At 40.6% G+C, this 23,422-nt stretch overlaps 1 protein-coding gene across 1 annotated transcript in view; it reads left to right on the top strand.

Annotated features, from left to right (window-relative positions):
• The first annotated feature begins 285 nt into the window (after positions 1-285).
• Positions 286-23,422, top strand: part of Syne1 (spectrin repeat containing nuclear envelope protein 1) — a 385,765-nt gene continuing 362,628 nt past the window's right edge. Inside the window, exon 1 of the mRNA XM_042700560.1 lies at positions 286-343. Coding sequence (XP_042556494.1) covers positions 328-343 — 16 coding nt within the window. The 5' untranslated portion in view covers positions 286-327. The remainder of the gene's footprint in view (positions 344-23,422) is intronic.

The raw sequence follows: 23,422 nt of genomic DNA, 5'->3' as shown, positions 1-23,422 counted from the left end.
ACCGTAGGACCCCAGCTAGATCACTTTTATAATTGTGCTGTTTTTGTTTCTTACTTCCTCTGGTTTTCAGGTTTCTGGGTAAGAAGACTGTCTCAGAAGAGGAAGGAAGCAGGTCAGTCCTCGGGAGTGCTGTTTCCTCGCTGACCTCTGCAAGTGCCTGAGGTTCACTGTATCTGGGCAGATCTAGAAAGTCCACCCATGGTTTCGGGAGTGGCGTGACCCTGCACTGGCCCAGCGGGCTTCGCTTGGTGTTGGTTTCTGGCTCCATGAACAAGCATGGCGACCTCCAGAGCCACCTCAAGGTCCCCCCGGGACATCGCCAACGTGATGCAGAGGCTTCAAGGTAAGGAGCTGGCCTGGCAGTTGGGCTTTACGCCCCTCTGAAGGTTCAAGCACCAGGTTGACTCAGAGTACGTGTCATTGCCTTGGAAGTTTAGTTTTCAGTTTCATGAAACTGTAGCAAAGAGCACAAAAGGCTAGACGGGATGGCTTGTGCTTTGGCTTCCCAGTAAGTCCCTGCTGTCTTCTCTGGGTTAAGTAGAAAGACAAACGCGGAGCGCTTCGTGGTTTTGAATCTGTGTTAGGAACATCGGGCTGAGCATCCGCTGTCCACTTGGGGATGCAGGGTTGCTGGCAAATGTCATGGTTCTGGCCTTCGGTGATGGCCATGAGACGCGACAGCACTAACAGTGTCCTGACAGGGTTAGAGTGGCCCTCCTGGACAGACATTTGACTGGGTCATCAAAGTAAATTCAGAGCTGGGCACCGGTGGCTCACGCCTGTCATCCTAGCTACCTAGGAGGCTGAGATCTGAGGATTGCGGTTGAAAGCCAGCCCTGGCAGGAAAGTCTGTGAGACTTTTATCTCCCACAAACCACTCAAAGAACTGGAAGTGGCTCTGTGGCTCAAGTGGTAGAGCGCTCGCCTTGAGCGGAAGAGCTCAGGGACAGGCCCAGGCCCAGAGTTCAAGCCCCACGACCAATAACAACAAAAAACAAAGTGATTTCAGAAGACCTTCCTTAACTGGATACCCTTCAATAGCTAGAATTTTATTGTATTTTATTTATTAGCAAAATGAGGCAGAAGAGCCTCTGAAAGAGGCAAGGATGTGTCATGAATGGTTAATGGACCACAGCCCTAACTGGTACGCTTTCACTAACATGTCATCTAGGAGGCAATTAACAGGGAGATGGAGCCGCTGCTATATGAAGGCCTCGAGTCACATATGTATGGCCCTTGAATTCTAAAAATAACCATCTACTATAGATACGATTATGTAGATAGAAGGATGTTGCCTCGATGACCCTTCTCCAGTGCTTAGAATATACGCATGAGGATATAGGCTTTCCCAATCAAGGGTGCTTTCACTCAGATGTTTTCCTGAAGAGCTTAAAATAGTGAGACATGTTTGTCATCTCCAGCAAGTGGTCGCTGTGGTTTTGTGTCCAGTTATCATCTTGATCTGCTGTGATCACACCTTATTTGCCTACAGCGTGTGTGGTGGTAAATTTCAGCGAATCATTCTTGAAGTAAGATGGGAAAATAAGACAATGATGACTATTTTATAGACATGAGTCCATTTTTTTTTATTGTATGAGTCTGTTTCTGTAACATTCCTAGGAAATTGAATCTCTAGGGACAGAAAGCAAACCATAGGTAGCTTGGGGAAATGGGTGGAGAGTGATTACAGAGGACTACAGGAAGTGCATTTAGTATAGATTAATTATGCAAAATGAACTGTGGCATCATGACATTTTCTTTTTCTGGTCGTGGGGCTTGAACTCTGGGCGCTGTCCCTCAGCTCTTCAGTTGAAGGCTAGCACTCTACTATTTGAGCCATAGTGCCACTTCCGGTTTTCTGGTGGTTGATTGGAGATAAAAGTCTCACAGACTTTCCTGCCCAGGCTGGCTTTGAACTGAGATCCTCAGATCTCAGCCTCCTGAGTAGCTAGGATGACAGGCGTGAGCCGCCAGCACCCAGCACACCATGACCTTTTTATGCATGCATATAGTGCATTTGTCCCCTGTTTCTCTCTCTTGTCCTCATCCTATTTCATGCTGGTGTCCTTTCTTCTTTCTCTCATGTCTTCTTTTTCCATATCTTAAAAAAAAGAAAAAAATGAGGTAGGTTCCATATACGAGAAAAAAAATGTGGTAATTCTCTTGTTGAGTTGTATCTTCTATTTGTTTCCTTGCAAATGACATAACTTTGTTCATCTTTGTGGTAGAATAACATGCAACTGTGCATATACACTGTAATTTCTTTTTTTTTTTGGGGGGGGGGTCCAATCGTGGGGCCTGAACTCTGGGCCTGGGCGCTGTCCCTCAGCTCTTCAGCTCAAGGCTAGTGCTCTAACGCTTGAGCCACAGTGCCACTTCCGGCTTTTTTTCTTTTTGTTTATGTGGTGCTGAGGAATCAAACCCAGGGCCTCAGGCATGCAAGGCAAGCGCTCTACCACTGAGCCACCTTCCCAGCCCTACACTGTAATTTCTTTATCTCTTTGTTTGTTGATGTGTCCCTAGATTGATACCATCATTTGGTTATTCTGGATAATTTATTGTGCATAAGCAATGTGCAAGTATCTCTATTTTAGGTGGTAGATTTCTTTGGGTATATACTTGTACCCAGGAGGGGTATGGCTGGAACACAAATCTCTCTCCCTACATCCTTGCTAACATTTGTTGTTGTTTGTTTTCTGGATGAAAGTCATTCTGACTGGAGTGAAATGGAATCTCAACTTCATTTTGATTTATATTTCCCTGACAGCTAAATTGTTGAACATTAATCATGTATTTCTTAGGTGCATATTTGCTGTCTTTTTAGACCTGTCTACTGTTGTGTATTGCTTTGTCTTTTGTTGTTCAATTTGAGAGTTCTTTATGTATTTTAGATATTAATTTCCAGTCAGATAAACATTGGCAAGAGTTTTCTCCCATCATGTTGGCTGGCTCTTCAGTCTTGGAACTGTTTCTGTACACATTATGTGCAGAAACTTTTTAATTTGATATAGGCTCCTTTGCCAAAGTTTGCTATTATTTCCAGAAAGTCATCTAAACCTATATCTTGAAATATTTTTCCTATATTTTAATCTGGCTGTCTCAGTGTTTTAGATCTTAGGGCTTTTGTTAATTTTTGTTTGTTTGTTTGTCAGGACCTAGGTGCTGTCCCTGAGCTTCTTTTTCTCAAGGCTAGTGCTCTACCACTTGAACCACAGCTCTACTTCCTTACTTTTTCTGAGCAGTTCATTGGAGATAAATGTCATGAATTTTTCTGCCAGGGCTGGTTTTGAACTGTGATCCTCAGATTTCAGCCTCCTAAATAGCTAGGATTACAGGTTTGAGCCATCAGTGTCTGGCTGCTTTTGATACATTTACAGTTTAGTTCTGTTCAGGGTAAAAGACATGGTTCTAAGTTTCATTTTCTGTATGTGGATATCCAGTTTTCTCAGCACCATTTAGTTATGATAATGTCTTTCCTCCAGGGTCTGTTCTTGCCACTTATATGAAGAATAAGATGGCTATAGCTGCATGGGTTCATTTTTGGGTCTTCTATTTCATTGGTCTACATGTCTGTTTTTGTGCCAAGGCTCTGCTGCTTTTATTTCTGTGGCTCTGTCATATAATTTCAAATCAGGTATCACTGGTGATTGTTCAGGATTGTTTTGGCTAGTTAGGGTCTTCTATGCCTGTGCATGATTTTACCATTGCTTATCTAGGATGGTGAATCCTGCCATCAGAATTTTGGTGGGGATTGCATTGAATCTGTAGGTTGTTTTCAGCAAATTAACTATTTTTGCAATATTAGTGAGTGTAAGATGTCTATCTTTTAGTACTTCTTCAGTTTCTTTCTTCCTTGTTTTTATCATTTTCACTGTAGAGGTCTTTTACCTCCTTGATCAGATTTATTTCTGTTTTATGTTTTCTTGAGGTTCTTTTGAATAGGATAGTTTCTTGAGTTCTTTCTAAGAATAGTTATCAGAAAAGCTACTGATTTTATATGTCCTGTATTGTGTTGAAAGTTTTTGTCAGATCTATGAGCTTTTTGTTGGAGTCTTTTAAGCCTGTGGTCATAATCACCTGCCAGGATATTGATTGACATGAGGTTCTCACCAAATTTTTTGCCTGGGCTCCCTTGGAACTGTGATCCTCCTGATGTCTGCCTCTTGGGTAGTTGTACTTACAATATGAGAAGAGACTGAAGGGTTCTGATATGTCTGTAGTGTTCTGTTTGGTTGTTTACTAGATGGAGAAGTGTGATTTTTTTTCTTGAAAACGTCTGGAGCCCTCATTCCCATGCCCCACTCAGTTCAGGCCATTCCGTCCTCAGTATAACACCCGTGCATCTAAGCACCTCGGTTGCTAAATATAAACGGCACCTGTGGAGACCCTGACAGGACTGCAGTGCGCAGCTTAGTGAGATAATAAACTTAAAGTGCCTTACAAACTCTACCTGCTCTGACCTGGTGAATTATTCTACGAGGAGAAGGACTTTAGAGGAGAAGGCAGTGCCTGATCACTTGATGAAAACTTTTCTTGTACAGTTTTCTAGTTTTCTGGACTGGGGGGAGGACAGAGAATGTTAATAGCGTTATGCATTCTATGCGGTGTGGAACTTGTCGTTTTATTATCTAACAAAACAACTCAACTTTCTCGAGGAAAGTTATCACACATCAGAAGGATGTCTGACTAAGTGAGAATGCTGAGCCTTCAACCTCTGAAAGTGTCTGTGACTCTGTGGCTGTTGGTGGCCAAATGTAAGAGCTGCATTGCTTCAGGTTGCCACATGGATGGAAGCGACGTGAGATGGCAGGAAGTGCAAGTTAACAAATGGGCCTGTGGGTTAATAGTGCTGATGCAGAAAGCTGTCTCATTCCATTTCCTTCCAGATGCTGTGCAGCCAGGGGGCCTCGCCTTCCACGGAGAGAAGGCAGGTCATCTATCAAGGGAGGCTAGATGCTCTGCTCACCTGCTACAGAGCCTCCAAACAAGGGACCAAGGTGCAAATCAATGGAGGACTGGCCTTATTAGCCAGATAATTAAGACAGATGGACATTTATTTGAGGAAACATGAATTCTTATTAGCTTAAATAGAGCCAGACGATATATTCAACATTCAAATCCCTGAGAACATTCTTCTGGAATCTCTTTCACTTTGCTTGTTTCGACAATAATGAATGTTATTGTAGTTTTTTTTCTGACCCTCGGGTTTTGTTGTCTTTTCAAAGCCATAAATAACTAATAGGGAGCTTTTATTAATGGCAACTTGGCTTTCCTCTGTGGCTTATTTTGTCTAAAGCTATCACTGTGGACTTTTGTTTTCTGCTTTAAATTTTGATTCCCAGGGCAGGCACACAGATTGCTACATGATTTTGCTGCTACTGTAGCAGTTCTGAATTTCACCTGTGCCAATATTTGTGCTTGTTTGAACATAGTGTTTTAGGCTGGGATCCTGAATTATGAATGAGCAGCCAGACTGCAATGCGGAGTTTCATTTGCTGCTAAGAATAATGAATGTTTCTGTAACTTTACACAATTTCAATAGAAGCTCAAAAGCAAATACAGGAAAACAGTATAATATTGGGCATTGAAATGTTAAATGGATAACGTGTGTGTGTGTGTGTGTGTGTGTGTGTGTGTGTGTGTGTGTGTGTGTGTGTGTGTGTGTATGTATATATATGCATCTATATCAGATAGTTTATGGAGTCATTTTTCAAGTAAGGTCATATCTAAGAAAATAAATATCTCAACTCTGTCTGCAGTTAAAAAAAAAAAAGTAGTGACTCTTTTCAATGTTCTTTGTGTTTTTTTCTAGTTCTCCCTCTTTTTTTTTTTTTTTTTGTCAGTTGTGGGGCTTGAACTCTGGGCCTAGGCGCTGTCCCTCAGCTCTTCAGCTCAAGGTGAGCACGTGAGCCTCAGTGCCATTTCTGGTTTTCTGGTGGTTTATTGGAGATAAGAGTTTCATGGACTTTCCTGTCTGAGCTGTCTTTGAGCCGCGATCCTCAGATCTCAGCTTCCTGAGTAACTAGGATGACAGGCGTGAGCCACTGGCACCCAGCGCTAGTGCTCTTGGGTAACATTAACTGAAGAATATCAGCTGACCTTAAAAACTTTATTGTTATTATAGAGGTGATGTATAGGGGGATTAAATTTACATTAGTCATAATGAGCACATTTCCTTTCGTACAGTGTCTTCTGTTCCCACATTCTCTCCCAGGCCCTCTCTCCCATCTCCACCCACGAGTTGTATAATTCACTTCAGTGTTCAGTGTGTTCCACTGCTGCACTTTTTTTCACTTTTTTTCCCTGAGTTCTGTGTCTCCCCCCACCCTCCTGAAGATATACACATGTACATACCATATGTAAGGTAAAGAAGACAGAACCATCAGGAAAAAAGTCGTTTGTCTCCCTATCTTGGAGTTTGGTTCAGTATGTATATTATTTTATATAAGTATGAAGAGGCGCTTAGGCATTGCACCTTTGCAATTCTCTCCTAAGAGTATCTTCTTTTGATTCCACTATATTTGAGTGTCTAAAATCCTGTGTAATTTGGCCTATCCCAGTACATTTTAGGTCTAACCTCCACATATCAGAGAGAACATGCATTATTGGCCAACTAACTTTTACCAACTTTTTTTACACGAAGGTTATATATGAGACATTATGAATCTTTAGATGAATAGATCAAGGCTGATTTTTATTTTAGGAGTGGTTATTTTATGATTGGGTGACATCAATGCAACCTTTTAGAACAAGTGGTAAATTCTAGAAAAGCAAATAAGCATGCTGAAGTGCCATGGAGACTAGTTTAATTTTTTGCAAAAGTAGCATTCTCTGCATTGTTAAAGTTTGGCATTTAAACCTTGTGAATAGTTTCAAAGAGAGCAAAAGAGAGAAACATTTCACCATTGGAAATATACCCATGAAATTTACATGATAATCATGGCCTCTTGAAAAAATAAATGGGTAATAAAAATCATTTCTGGGTAGTTTAAACTATTTTCCCTAAGACTTTTGCACTGTAAAAGAAAGCCTCGATCTAACAAAACAACTGACTAAAAAGTAGAATAACATGAAAATGAATCATGAAAATACAATTTTCTCACAATTTAATCACTAGGTTTAAGCATAGCTTTTGAAAAGAAAGGCTTGTCCTTTTGTGAAAATTATAAATCTTACAGTGCTTAGAGTGCTTTATTTCTCTAACCTAATGAACTTCTTATAAAACCACAAAACATTCTAAAAACCCAGTTATTATATTTAGTCTGATAATTCTCCTTTGGGTTTTCTCTCTCTCCTCTTTCACTATTTTTATATGACTGTTGTATGACAGCATCTTAAATTTAAACGGGCAGAAGAGTCATTTATCTGTATTTTGGAACATCATAGTCAAATAAATATTTAATGAATAAATGAATAAATCATGATCCTATAATGAACTTAAGATAGAATTAGTCAAGACATGTAAAAGCAAAGAAAGAAACCATTTACTTTACCTTATCTCTCTTTAGAAATTATCTAAACTTTGTTTTTAATGAAAGTGGGTTTTGACCATAAAGATTTCTTTAAGAACATATACCTTGCTTGGATGGCTGATTATATTGCCTCTCAGATGTGATTGTTGATTTTGTGAGTATAATGCTCTCAACACACTTCCTCGGCTTGGGGTATATTTTTGTGTGTCCATATTACTTATATGTGTCCCTGTAATCATGGGGTTGGCATTTGTGCCTTTCTGTGTGTGGATCTGTTTCATCCTGCTACATGGAGAAAGTGCCTAGGCCCCAGGGCCCTTCACTGACCTACAAAATATTGGCTAGCAAATAGAAAAAAGAAAGGGCTAAAGAAAAAATAACATGCCTTTACAAATGCTAGAAATATGCCAGCGAGTCAAATACAAATCGAGTTTATCCAAAACTTCTAGGTGCCAATGAATCTTGCATGAGTGAGTGTGGGTCCGTTTAATAGCACCTGATATATTTTGTGTCAGGTCTCTAAAAGTAAGAGTGTCCCAGAACTTACAAATAGTTCAACCATCAGTACAGATCATATTGCCTCCACATTAATTCTTTTTAGCATACAACTTTAATCTTGTTAGTAACATTAAATATATGTAACAACATTATTTCCTTGACCTCTCATTTGAATTCTCAGCCAATTTTTGGCTTCTCTAATTCCAACACCATCTTTATGCTTCCTTCCACACCTCCATATTTTAACCAGGCAACAACATTACCAGTAGCCATGCTTTGAAGATTCTCTGTCTTCCCCTAGAGCATCCTCACTAATAAGCTTAATTCAGTCTTCCTAAAACTTGACTGATCTTCAAAGCCTGACCTACATACAAATCCTCAGGGAAGGCTTAATCATCAATAGGATGTAAAAGATTTCTCCCCTCCTTTAAATTTTTCTAGTGCTTTATCACTCCATTGTGGTAAGGATGCCTTTGTTTCTTTGAATTATGTTCCATGTATGTGCCTAATGCACTCAGCCAGAGAATATAAATCTTGTTAACAGGAGCTGGTCCCTTTGCGCCATCTAGCACAGTGAATATCATCATGTGGGTGCTTCATGAATACCTGTTGAGTAAATATACTACAATGGAAATATCACATTTATGTTTGATGGGAGAATCTGGGAAGCCAGGGGCAAGGCTAATTTTAATGTCAAAGACAGCCATTTAACAGCATGGGTGGGTAGAGAGCAGATGACATTCTGTGTGTATTTTGAAAGAATGACCAAATAATTGGGTGATGCGTTAGATGTGATGTATGAAAGCTGGTATTGTCACTTTCTATTCTGTAATAAGGGAAGGTAGTTGGAAACAGATGAGGGAAAAAAAACAAACAAACCAAGCAGGAACTTATTTTGGACACCATGGTAGGTATCAGAAAGGAGTTGTGTAGATGTATCTGTAGATAGGGAGAGAGAAGAAATAGCTAGAGAATCACTGACAGTGGTAGTATTGAGAGCTGTGGCGTCTTCAGGATCACTTGGAGAATCAGGACAGGTAGAAACGAAAGGAGTCTGGGAAGTGGAGCGTTCAACATTATAAGGACTGGAGAAGGAAGAAGGTCCAGCAAATCAGGCTAGATGCTCTAAGCAATCCAGGGGTTGGGGTGGGGGATAAAAAGGGGAAGAAGAGAGAAGGAAGGTCTAAAAGCCGTGGAAATGAGATTAAAGAGGTTGTGGTCAACTGTGCTTTATGTGGTGAATGTTTACATGTGTAGCACATGAAGGACTGTGTGTATTTTGAATGTAGTTATCAGGGGTAGGAGCAAGTAAACATGGCTGAAATTTAATGGCTGAATGAGTGAAGAATGGCTCTGACCGAGCATGGCCCAGAAGGACTTGCAAGACTGTTGGAGGTTAATTGGAGAACAGCAGTTCCTTGAGAATTTCTTCAGTATGATTCTGGGCTTTCTGGAGAGCTTATCCATGCAGGAGTGAAACCTCAGGGGAAAATGTCTCCAACCTGGGTCTCATCAGGATCTCTCCTTATGGGGTTTGGGACTATGATAGGAGCTGAGAGTTGTCCCAACTGGTGCTCCTGCTGGTGGCCCTTTGAACTCCTGCGTGCGACGGTGACCTCTCTCCTGCTTTCTTTCCTCGTGAGCCATCTCCCCTCATAGATCTCCCCTTGTACTCCTTGAAAGCACTTTCCTAGATTCTTCCCATACAGTTTTCTTTGCCTTGCTCATTGGTCAGTGAAGCATCTGTAAGACTCCGTTTCAAGGAGAGACCAGTGAAGCTGTGATATCATGTTTGTACAGATTACTGAAAGCATTGTCCTCTGAAATTTCCTCTCCTTCAAGATTGCCGTGGTACTGAACCTAAGACTCCTGGTACTGAACCTAAGACTTCGGAAGCTAAATTGACTCCACCATGTTTGCCTGGGCGACAAGATTCAGTCTCTGTGCTGGTGGCTAGGCCATCCTTCCTGTGTGGGCGCTGGCCCCAGGGCCTTGGCTTGCCCTCTGTATGAGGCAAGATGGCACCACAGATGCCTTTGTGCAGAGTTCCCGTCATGTATAATTGAAGGCAACAGAAACCTATAAACAGACAAAAAGTCAGTACTCTAAAATTCCTGTCTTAAATTCCATATGAGAGTTAATGACTTAGGAGAGTTAATAACCACAAAAATTTCCATACTCTAGTATAAGGTTATACTTCTTTCTTGGAACTGATGAGGATATTAAACTTTCTAAAAATTTTGCTTTGATACACCTGAATATCCAAATACCTATTTCCTTGTGTTTGAATGATACTCCATAGTTTAATCCATTATTAATCATAGTTTCAAATCAATCATTATTCATTCATTTGTTTTAAATAGTGGAGAAGTTACTATAGAAGAATGTCCACCCCCCCCCCAACACATACCTCTGAGGATAGGCAAATGGTTTGTTCTCAAATAAATGAATAGAAATAAGTGAAATGGAAAAGAAGTTGAGTATCTACTCCAAGCTAATTGAACATCAAGTTATTCATAGGACTATAAATTCTTTGGATGTAGATTGCTTTTAAAGTGAGTTTCTGTGGTAACATTATGTTCTTCTGTTTTCATTGTTCCCAATGAACTCTTGGATTAAAAACAAACAATTCCTTCCTCTACTGATATTAATCTCCTGTGTTTAGTAAACAGAGGTCTCCACCCAAGTGAAAATCCTTCACCTTGCATTATACAATCACTCCACCTTGTTTGCTTTCTTTTTCTTCAGACGTGTCCAACGGCCTTCAAAGGATATTTGTGTCCCTTCTGTCCCTGGATTCTTTTATTCTGTTGATTTGTCCAAAGACTTGAGAGGAAGATATTTTTAGGATTTGTCTTGTGGTGGTTTGTGCTTGCATTTGCTGTGTTTGATTCTTCCATTCTGTGAGCCCTAGAGTTCCTTTTGCCAAGAATCACACTAATTGCCTATTAATAATCTACGTTTTGTCTCCTTTACTTTTCTGAAAATGCTCAGATTATTTCATCTTATCGAATGTTTGTGACTTGCCAGTAGCTCAGTGGACTGGAACATCAGAGTCTCTGGAGGAATAATAGAATTAAGAAAGGAAGGTCAGGGGCTGGGAAGGTGGCTCAGTGGTAGAGCACTTGCCTTGCTTGCCTGAGGCCCTGGGTTCGATTCCTCAGCACCACATAAGCAAAAAGAAAAAAGCTGGAAGTGGCGCTGTGGCTCAAGTGGTAGAGCGCTAGCCTTGAGCTGAAGAGCTGAGGGACAGCGCCCAGGCCCAGAGTTAAGGCCCCACAACCGGACCCCTCCCCCCCCCCCAAAAAAAAGAAAAAAAAGAAAGGAAGGTCAATAAGAATTGGGTAGTGAGTCCATCTTGTGTAAAAAAGAGGTGAGGAGATGCGCTTTCTCATTTCAGCAACCTATGGCAAAGGTCAGAACTAGCCCTGAGCACATGGATGAAATGGACACCTGGAAACCTACACACCTGTCACTTATTCCTTGCCATCCAAATGAATTCCTGGTCTTCAGTACCTTGAACCTTGCTCGTATCTTTCTTGACATTTGTTTTGAGTATTGTTTTAATGTTCCACTTCCCACCAAAGACTTTCAGACCATACTGAATAATCATGAGAAACCAGCAATTACTGCTCTTATTTCTGGATGTTCCATACTAATTACATCCATTTAATTTCTCTGTCTCTGTAATTAGTATCACTGGAGTTAGGTTCACACGTGATGTGATGCAAATAAAAAGATGTGTTGAAAATATCTGTTTCTTGACTTCACCTGGGTCAGGAGGCTGTGAAATATACCTGAAGAGTGCATTGCTCAGGCACTTGCTGGTCTGTAGGTGTGAAGACATTGCGTTTAGAAAGCATTGCCAAATTTGTGGTTCTCAGGAGATATCTTGAGTTCTCTTTTGTGTTCTGATATTGTAATGCTTTGACATAGTGATTGTAGGTAGGCATCTATACATAATCTATTAACCTAATAGCAAATGATTATAATGCACTCTTTAACAACTTTTGCTTGATTTTTATAAATGTTTTCTGTGAATACATAGCATGATAAAATGATCCCTTTACAAAGATAGGAATTTCTAATCCCATCGTAATGGACAAGCAAAAACACAGAAGGAATGTCATTCCTGATATATTTTGGAGCTTTAGTTTCTTGTATTAATTAAATAAAAAATGATTTCATGACAACATGAAACATAGTTCATAATTTGTTCTTATTTTGAAGATGAGATAACACAATTTTAGAATGGTGGAGTGATAAATGGTCATTACTACAGGATGCTGATGGCTTACTTCTGTAATCCTAGTTACTCAGGAGGCTGAGATCTGAGTAAGGTTTAAAGCCAGCCTGGGCAGGAAAGTCTGTGAGACCGTTATCTCCATTTAACCACCAAAAAGCCAGAAGTGGAACTGTGGCTCAAGTAGTGCCAGCCTTGAGCAAAATAAATAAATGAATAAAATTATATATATATATATATATATATATATATACATATATATGTGTGTGTGTGTGTGTGTATATATATACCTCAACAGTACCCAGGCCCTAAGTTCTAGCATGCCACAAAAAAATCTTCACAAAATATTTATAACTCTTCGAAGCTGAGCGTCATAGTACTTGCCTGTTGTTACTCCTCAGCAATCTAGATGATCATTTAAGCCTGTGTTCATTTGAGACAAGATTGAGCGATACAGCAAGTCTCTCTCTCAGAATTCGGCAAGACCTCTTTCAACCCTTTCACCCCAGCTCTATGGACAGCATATAAAAGAGAATTGTAGTAGAGTCCAGACTGGGAAAAGAGAGACCGTGTTGAAAAAATTATGAAAGGGGATTGGAGGTATTACTGGAGAGGTAGAGCATCTGTCTGGTAAGTTAAAGGCCTTGGGTTTAAACCCCAGTATTGAAAAAAGCAGAACAATTTCTTGATAGTTTCTGATTACTCCTTGTTTGTTGCTTGAGCTAGTCAGTATTAACTATTGGCCTACCTATTGATGAAACAGACTTTTTCTTTGGAAACCTTTTTCTGATGATTTCTTTGTGTCTGTGTGATTGATCTTTGTTTATAACCTTAATCACCATGGGCATCCAAAGACTTCCCTTTCCTGTAACCCATATGCAGTGATCATACCCCAGATTCCAGATCCACTTCAAGCTAAGGGATCTGACCCCTGTGTTCCTATCCTTAGGGACTTGGAGTTGGTGAGACTGTAACACCATGTGGCTCTTGGAAAATTGCTGTGGTGGGGGGGTTCCCTCCTGGTCTCCTGCCTGGCAGCCCCCGCCCCCCCCCCCCCCACTAAAGTCTCTCTGGCCACTGATGTGCTTTCTTGGCTTGAGTGCTGGCCCGAACTCACTTCAGCTCTCCTGCCAGGTTTTAGGAACTAGGCCGGGTTCTGACAGAACTGCCAATGAGCTCTGGGACCCGCCGCACTCCAGATGGCCTCGGGGTTGTGGATGACACACTGGCTTCTCCTTCGCGGCCTGTCCTGCCAGGCCACAGACTGTGGGCACGGAGGGGAAGGCTGCTCACTTCCTTCCCCACCTTGTGTCTGCTGGGGTATTTATACCACAGGTTGTTGGTGCCAACCTGCTCTGCCTTCGCCTGGGGAAACGCAGCTCTTGTTCCTTGGCTAAGACATTTAGGAATGACCAATGGATTATTTTCCTGAACTTAACGTTTGGACTTTGGTTTGGGGAAAATATGTTCTCTTTGAATTGCAGTCTCTGCTTATTTCATTTACTCTGAAAGTGACGCATTACCCTAACGAACACATATCGCTCCAAGAAAAAAAAATTTTTTAACTAAGTGTTTATATTTTTACATTTTTATTAGCATTGAGGATTTCATTTTAACATGTCCATACATGCATACATTGTACCTTGGGCAGAATCCCTCCTTCCCTCCGTCCTCATCCTCCTCTCCCTTTCCCAAACCGATCTTACCAAGTTTTACTGTTCCATCTTCGCATATGGACATAAACGATGTGGATCACATTAATGAAGGCCTCACGTTTTAGTCACAGTTATGAATTCCACTTTATTCCCATCGCTATTCAGCCCCTCCTGCTGTCTTTTTCCCATGTGAAAGTGAGGCCTGCTCAGCTTCCTCATCTTCTGAACCCTACCCTGTGTGGTCTTCAGTTTGCTTCCTTTTCCCTACCAGACGTGTCTATTGCATTGATGACCATACTCAACCTTTGCTTCTTTGCTCTTGTTTTATCTAAAATGTATTCATTTACCCATGGTTGTGGATGCATGCCCAGACAAGCCAACCTCACTTTAATTAAATTAAGCCTGTGCTAGGTCGACTATTGATTAGATTCATGTCATCAGCATCTGTAAATACTATCTCAAGACAATCAGTGAATTCTTGTCTTCATGTTCTCAGGCATCTAACTCTGCTGAACCTCTTGTTTGTGCTTCTGATATGAACGTCTGCTTCCTAGCTGGATGTGATATCATTTTCATATACCCTATGCTCACTTGAATGAACAAGGGTTCTTGCTTCAGACAAGCTCGGCGCAACAATATATTCTCATTTCCAGTTCTTTCTGTTGTTTTCCTACATTTGGAAGGTGATCTTTCCAAATTATCTGGTTGTAAGCTTACAACTTTAAGCCAGACTGAAGGCATGGGGGGAAAACATCGTAGCATGAATTCCATCAAGAAAAGATAGAAGCTATTTGTTCCTACTCTCACTGCAAGTTGAGTTCCTTAGTAGATTGTTATTTTTTTTCTTACTGAAGCTGTACTTAATTAAGAGCTTTTAAACTTTAGATGCACACATTCATTTTCTGAACTGCTGAGAACTTTTCAGATTATATCTTTTTTTTTCTTTGCGAAATAAAGAGCCATTAAAAGGAACATTTCCCTCCAGTAACCCCAATTGCTTCCCGTCTATTCATTCCTTTGGATCTCCAGAAGAATTTAGACGGCCTGAGGCAAGTTAAGAAGAAAGGGAATCTGAGCCCAGAGCATGGAACTAAAAGATTGTGGGGACCTGGAAGAAACATAAAGGGGCAGATTTCCAGGAAATCAACTTATTTCTGTTTTGGCACCAATTGCCAGCCACCCATCCTTCCTGTTGCTCAATTACCATAGATAGCTTCTACCCTGACACATCTAGTTCTAAAATCCTGCATTTACTTCTTCCTATAAGATAAAAGAAACACTAAAACAAAAGTTGTATAGTTTGTTTTTGCTCTAGAGAAATTGTCTTGTATGTAATTATCACTAGTTACTAGTCGCATTAAAAAGTCTTTGTCTGTAAGGTACATGTTTGACTGTGGTGTCTATAAGGAAATGAAGTGATGAGTTTTGCCCAGGGTCTCAGTGTTTTCTTAGCTGGGGGGCAGGGGGACATGGGGTCCTGGTAGTCTCTCTTCCAGTGGGTCTTGTTTGTCATCTCCAGTGTGAAACTGTTCATCTTTGTTGCTCTGTGTGACCGCTTGCATGAAGCGGTCAGTCCCCTACTCCTTGAATGTTGCTGGCTTTTCGGGTACTAAAAGAGACATTTCAAATAAATTAATGAATATCTCCAGTCTCTAGTATTATCTTTGGCCCAACCCACATAGTACTCTTGGAGTAGCTCTGGTTCACCTAACTACTTCTTCTGCCATTCACCCACCAGATTATTATCCCTTATATTTAATACTTGCTGATTTGCTGCACCTCACCAGACCATGGTGCCCCAGGACACATACAGGAACTCATATTCACCACTGCATTCGTAGGGTAAGTGGACAGTAGAAGACAGAGACATGCAAATTACAATAACTTTGAATAGAGGGCTAAAGCAAACCTGGCCACTGGGTTTTAATCTTACCATTGATTATTATTATAAGCTAATTTAATAGTATGTCAGAGTTTGGAAATTCTTATGAAAGGAATTAACCAAGCTTCATGGAGCTTTTTCTTTTCTTTTTTTTATAGTTTTCTTATCTTTATCTGAAAATTAAGAGGAAACACATAGATGTATCTGGCAGCCATAGATAAAGAATAGCCAGAGCATTAATTTTAAGAACCATCATTGTTCTTTTGTCTGTGTTCCTTTGGGACTAAAGACATTTTTAGTTCTTTGATCTGATAGCATTACTAATATAGTATTACTCAGCATGGCCAGGGAGGGAAGAGGAGGGGCTCTGGAAAGCCTTGTAGGTGGTGATAACCCAGTGCTATAAAGTAAATAGAAACTAGGAAGATAGGACTGCATGGAAAGTCCTTGTATGTCAAGCCCCTTGGAGAGCAGCCTTGGCATTGCCCTTATTAACCACTGAGTTCTGCGAGGACCTCAGAGGACAGGGGGATGCTCAGAAGCAGTTACGTGTACTGCTTGAAAAAGCTTTACAAGGATCACTGTCCCTCCTGTGATATTTTGTTATTACTGAAAACACTTTTCTTTTAAATCAGTAAATTTGTCTGGACTGTGTTGGTTCACTTATCTCCCATGAAGGGTGTGAAAATTAAATCCAGATGTTTGTCTCCATCTATGATGTGATTATTATGGGAGACTCCGAAGAGGCCTCCGACCTCTTACGAAAGAGGATGACATCACTTGGATTTGCCATTGTTCTGTTTCTCTATGTGACATTGGAGCAGAACGGCAAAACATCTGGATTGGTAGGCAGGAAGAGCCGGATTAAAATAGATCTATTAATTATGTAATAGAATGCTCTGGTAGGCCACTGCATTATCTGCCAGATCAAAAACTCTGGATGAATATTTATAAGTTAGTGAAATATTGGATGAATATTGATAAGACACTGATGCTCAGCCTTCTTTGATTTTCTTCCTGCCACAGAAGAGCCAGCTTAGGAGTGGGTGGTTAATAGTTGTTAAAGTAATGAGTCATGGTCATGTTGGCCCTTCTCACAGTTTACAAATGAGATGCTTTCTTAAGAGAGTTTCTGGCTGCTTAATACTATTTTTTTTGTGGCACTAAGGTTTGAACTCAGGGTCTCTTAATTGCTAGGCTTGCTTGCTTGGCCGGGGCTCTTCCACTTGAGTCATACCTTTAGCCCTGCTATTATTACAGAATAATGATTCACGTATAAATGAATCATTATTCTATAATAAGCAAGTGATGATAATATTGTTTCTATATAGAAAGAAGCAGTTTGTTTTTTTTTTCCCTACAGAAGAAAAACCACTTTCCACTTGACTGTAATGTCATGCTACATGTTTATGCATTTCCTTTCTTATTTTGGTGGTACAGGGCGTTGGAAAGGGCCTTGCACTTGGCCGTGGACAAGGGGGCCACCACTTTAGTTACATCCTTGCTGCTTTTATTCCTTAATTACTTTTCTTTAAAAAATAGAATCTGTCCTTTAACCCTGATCCTATCTACTCCTCCCACCTACGTATGTTAACAAGCTTATTTGGAGATGGGGGTCTGACTAACTTTTGTCCAGGCTGGCCTTGAACTATAGTCTTCCCTCCTGTTGTGCTATGTAGCTGGGATTATAGGTGTAAGCCCCTGCATCTGGTTTAAGCACCGGCTTCGCGATCATTTCTCCCCCTTATGGATATTCATAATGAAACAAAAGGAGGAATTCGGTCCATACCATTGTTTTCCCTTTATATAGAGACTCTAAAATTGGATAAGCCCTTATGAGCTCCGGCGTTGACGCTCACCCATTCTGAGCAGGACGAGTATCTGGACTACTAAGTTAAATCCAATCTGACCATTTATTCTGCACTTGTTCAAGTAGACAAGAGTGCTTTCTTAAGGTAAAGAGTTAGAAGCAGAAAGGGCAGTACGAGGAAATTTTAGTTGCGATGTGATCCATCTTTACCCAGTGTTTTAAAATATATTTCTTTACATATGCTGAACATGCTTCATAATGCTAAAACTTCAGTGTCTGTCGAGTTAGTAAAATATCTTAAACGTCCCAGATCAATTGCATGCTCCTATTCAGTTTCACAAAAGTGCTCCACGTCATTAAAGAAATACCTACGAACTAAAAAGAAGGCAGGAGGTTTTATTTAGTTTTATTTTGTCCACAATGAGGTGCCCATATTTTCCTCAGGCATGCCAAAACCCTTGTGTTCCTGTGCAAAGAACGGGCAGTTTGTGCTTGTGCTTTCTTCTGAGCCTTTCTGAGCCTTCTGAGATAAACCAAATGCTCATTAAATGAGACAGTCGATGGTGCTCAGTTGTCCTCAAGCTTTTATAGTCAACCAGAAGGGAACCGTAACATTTATTTCCAGCTACTTTTTAAAATGGTTGCTTTGTATGAATCATAGTTAATAAGAAGTGGAATAGTCCCATAAAATCATACTCTTCTTTCTTCATCTTTCCTTCTGCTTATGAATAATAACATCCATCTTGAGCATAACCTGTTACCACTTCCAGTCACCAACTGGAGTGAAAAGTAAGAAGTACAGATATGCTTTTAGCATTTTTGAATTTATTGTTTTATTACCTTCCGTTGCTAGCTCAAGTTAAAACTATAAGGAAAGCTGGGTGCTGGTGGCTCACACCTGTATTCCTAGCTATTCAGGAAGCTGAGACCTGAGGACCACATTTTGAAGCCAACCTGGACAGAAAAGTCCTTGTGAGACTCTTATATCCAATTAACCACCCGAGAAACAGAAGTGGAGCCCTGGCTCAATGTGGTAGTCTAGCCTTGAGCCAACAAGCAGCTCTACAACCAGCCAAAAGACACCAAACCAAACCAAAACTAAAATAACAACCCCCAACCCCAAACCAAAAGTCTGTAATGATACTATTTTTTAAATGAGAAAATTAATTTTAAATACCTTATCATACAAAATTAGTCTTTAGGTGCATACCATTGTGCATTCTTCTCTAATGAAGTTCTAACCAGGGAACAGAAATCAGAAGGGAGCATTTTGTTTTTAAAGGTCATACTCAGGGCCGGACTTACTCTTCTGGGAGAGGAAACTAAGGAAGATTGAAGAAACTTGTTGGATCATCCTGGGCACTGGCTCTCCACTTCAGTGGCCCAGATTAGGAAAGTCAGCCTCTGGCTTTGTCTCATTCCTATGTATAAGCAAGCAGAAAGTCAAAGTCTCCAATGAGCTACCTGGGATGTAAGATTTTTGAAGTGTCAAAGTGTAGACTTTCAGAGTGGGTCAGGCTTCATTTGGAGAGACAGCTGTGGTTTGAAGTTGGGTGCTTGTTGAAGCTTGTTGGGTGCTGGTTAGCTGGTATCACTCACACTTTGTGACTTCTTTTTTTTTTTTTAGCATCTTCTCTAGGGGCAGATGTAGAGCAACTCCATTTCTTGCTCTGTTGACAGCTTTCTGTTCCAATGTTTCTAAATTTGGGAAAGGATATATAGTTTCTGGCAAGGCTGTTTGGAATAGTTAGTGGTAGAATTTTTAGGTATTATAATTTTAAAAAAATATATAGATTGCTCATTTATTCATTTACCAACTGTTAGATAAACTTGACTTACTACTTGAGATGGAGTGGCCAGCGGAGGCATATTTAAAAGCTGATATTCAATCGGAGACCTGAATAAAAAGAACGAAACCTGGAAATAGAGGGGAGGGGAGGAATCCCCAAGGCAAACAAACAGCAAATGTAAATCCTTGGGAACAACATTGTTGTTGTTCTACTGGAGGAAGATGATCAGTGGAGAAGGAAGTGGTACTTTCTCACTCATCTCTTCTCAGTATTGTAGTTCAGTGAAGGGAGAGGAGATGGCAGTGGATAGAACAGAAGTAGCAATAGGGTATAAGAAACCAGGGAGGAGGCCATGTGGCACCCAGGTGAATGGAATTTTAAGAATGAGGGTGAAACTTGGAATACCTATGCTCTGAGAAGCCATGGAAAGAGAGCTGTGAGAGGCTGATTTGTGTAATGTGGTGACACAGAGGTATGGCACTAATTAGAGTGTTTTCACTGGAACAGTGAGGATGACATTCTGATTGGAGGAGATCAAGAGAGTCTGAGAAAATGGAGTGTTAGAATTTTTTAAGAAGATTCTTTTAGGTACAAGAGAATACAGACATTAATGGCCAGTGGAAGGAAGCATGGCCATAAGCAAGACATGTATAACAACAAGGAATGATGTTTTAAAATGAACCTACTGTGGATTTCCATAATTGGAAAATCATCTGGTTCTGTCAGTTGAGAGTTGTGTAATGACAAAGAAATTCTCTGAAGATTTAATAGATTTGTAGGCTATGTTGGAAATGATTCCTAAAGTTAGCATGATCTCAGATCCATACCTCCAGCTCTTTGGGTCTCAGTTCATTCCTGTTTTCTAGTTGTATCCCATTGGGCCATGCAAACCACGTTTGGCTGCCTGTGGATGTGAGGTCACCCTGGACTCCTGGGTAGTGTTTCTTTTTTCATAGACCGATATACTTTTTGTATGATACTCTGCCATCCCTTCTCAAATTTGACAACCGGTTTCCCTGTGGTTCACATTCCATGACAAAATAGTATAACTCACAGATTTCCTGTGTGGAAGGAATATCAGCTTTACTCTGGGCAGGGTGGGTGTGCCAGACAAAGAATCTTCTTTGCACCCACGTCTGCCTCTTCAGGATCCGACTAAATACAATAGAGAAAGATGTGAATAATATAAATATTTCCCTCATCTAAAATCTTGGTAAAAAGAAGTTACTGAGGTGGGTGGGTTAACTCTAAGAGTTTGAAGGTTTGCAGAAAAGATAGAATAAACACATAAATCCTAGTACAATCATCCATCAGTAGCTAAGAGAACTGGTCTTAGGAACCAAATACTCAAGTTGCTTATACAAAATAGAATACTGTTTACATATAACCTATGCACATTTAAGTCCTTACAGGCTTTAATAAAATATGCATGATATAGAATTAGTGGTTACACTTCATTGCTTAGGGAATAATGATTAGAAACAGGCCTATAGATGCTCCATACTGATACAGTCATCAAGTACCTTCTGTGCATGTTTTATGTTAGTAGCATTGTTGGGCATTTTTGATCAGTGGTTGGTCATATCCATAGTATTGAATCTGAAGAAAACCAAAGACCAACCGGCTATGACAAAATATGGTGGATAATCCTGAAGACTGGCACTCACAAACTCTAGATCTGAGTGTGAAGTTGGTGAGGATGATATCCAGTTGGGAACTTGACATTATGAATAACTTAGGATGTGAGATCTGTTTGAAAGGATGAATGAGGTTGTCCATAGCAGTGGGTATCCCGAATCTAGAGAGCAGAGGGAGAGTTGGGCTGGAAATGGAAGTCAGGTGCATTCTCTCTCCTTCAGGTTAACTGGGGAAAATGAGTTTATAATAGCAAGGAGTGACAGACAGATGAGAAAAGACAGGAGCATAACAAAAAGAACCTGACTATTATCTTGTACTTGCAAAGAGGGAGCTAACAAGGGAGGTCTTCTTTGTTTGTCAAGGAAAAGCAATACTTTTGGAATACATAGACGCTTGTGAGGGTTTTGTTGTTATTTAAGAGAAATCACATTTGTAATTATTGCAAGAATAATGGTTTTTGCCTTTTGGTTGCCATACTCAAGCAGTCTAACAGATACAAGTTGATGGCATGCTTTGACTATGGAAAATCACAGCAGATGGTATTTTTTCCCCCTGAGTTTCTTAATTTATATGTTTTGCTGTGATCTGAGATGTTTTATGGATATCCCTTTAGAGGGCATTTTCATTCAAATAAACACCATTTTACAAAGTTACTGGTAATGAGAACTACTTGTTTAGGGGCAAATTGGTTCTTATACCGCCACTTAACTAAAGCATGCTTTTATATATTGCAATGTAAGTTCAAACTAGCAAACAAATGGATTCAAGATCAAAGAAGGTATTTCTGTCTATAAATCTGTCTATGTATCTATCTCTAATATAATTGAGTTAACTTAGATTTGCTGAATCTTTTGCTTCATTCTGGATGACTGTTTCCAGGGGACCACTGTCCAGGAGAGAGGGCCCCCTCTAGACTGACCCATTGGGCCTCTGCTATTTCCTAGTCCCCTCAGCGTTGTTGAAGTGCACAGGACACTCAGGGTCGCCTCAGTGTCAAACCTTAATGATAATATGAGTTGACAGATGAAAGGCTGATTGCAGCTGTCTCAGACCTAAAGCTCCCATTTGGGCCTATTTTTGTACCTTTGGAGAATTGTAGTGATGACCCGTGGCTCTCTTTGTTTAGATCTATTTATTACCCACATCATTTTTGGGACTTTTTTCTGATAAAAGGATGAAGAGCTTTCACATTAATGGGGTTTTTAAGCTACCATAAAAGATAGATGATAAATGAGATTATATTACTATTTTTTTAGTAAAAGTGATTTTTTTGGGATTACGAGTAGCCTTTTTCCAAATAACTAAACCTGTTCATAGGATGTTTCTTTATAATGGAATCCTATGAAATAGTAAGCAAAAGCTCATGATCTCTCCTAAGAGAAGGATTGAATGAATATGTGTGTTTAGAACTTATCTGGGATTTCCTAGTCTGCTAAGAGAGCAACTCCTGGCTTACTCTGTGGCTACTTTAGGAGGTTGTCCCTGGAAGTCTTTTTTGGGTGCAGAGTAGGGAAGGAAGAAAAGTTACCTTGGGAGCTGCTTTAAAATGAGGATGTCTGTCCTTCTTTCGAACATTTACCAAGACTGTAGAAGGAAGCAGCCTGGGCCTGTGTTTCCACAGAGCTCATCCCATGAATCCAGTAAGACTGACTCCCTCTTCCCTGTTCCTTCCCTCCCTTCCTCTTCCACTCCCCCTCCATCTTCTTCCTCTTCTCCTTCTCCCTCCCTCCTCCATCTCCTCCATCCTCTTCTTTCCCCTCCCACCCTCCTCCTTTCCCCTCCCTTTCCCCTCTGTCTGTCCTCCCTGTCTTCCCTGCTCCCTCTTCCCTCCCCCTTCTCCCTCCTCCCCCTTCTCCTCCCACTTTCTCTCTCCTCATCTTCCTCCTCTTCCCCCTCTCCCTCCCTCCTTTCTCCTCCCCAGCCAGTACTGTGTGTGTAATGCAGGGCAGTTGGTCCTCTGGGATTTCTTTTTTTTTCTCCAAGACTAATCTTGACCATTTCTGTCCTATAATTTAAATCATCTACTAGGCAGGTCTCTCACTTGCTGTCCAGTTTCTATCTACTCAATGAGTGAAATCACACCCACATCCACACACATACATACGCACACATGCACGCACATATGCATGCACAAACACACACACACATCTAGACAAAAGCACCAATAGAATAGTTTCTGCATTTCTATGTAAGACTATTACAAGATTTCTATGTAAGACTATTACAGGTTTTTTGTTGTTGTTGGTTGTAGAGGCTGAACTCTGGGCCTGGGCACTGTCCTTCAGCTCTTCAGCTCAGCCTAGATCCCTACCACTTGAGCCACAGCACCACTTCTGGCTTTTTCTGCTTATGTGGTGCTGAGGAATGGAACCCAGGGCCTCATGCATGTGAGACAAGCACTCTTCCACTGAGCCACCTTCCCAGCCCTACAATC

Source organism: Dipodomys spectabilis, unplaced genomic scaffold (genome assembly GCF_019054845.1).
Source record: "Dipodomys spectabilis isolate Male_0828 unplaced genomic scaffold, ASM1905484v1 ptg000001l, whole genome shotgun sequence".
In the NCBI taxonomy this organism is placed as follows: Eukaryota; Metazoa; Chordata; class Mammalia; order Rodentia; family Heteromyidae; genus Dipodomys; species Dipodomys spectabilis.
Note: the sequence above shows the minus strand (reverse complement) of the source record. Positions and strands in the feature narration are given on the sequence as shown.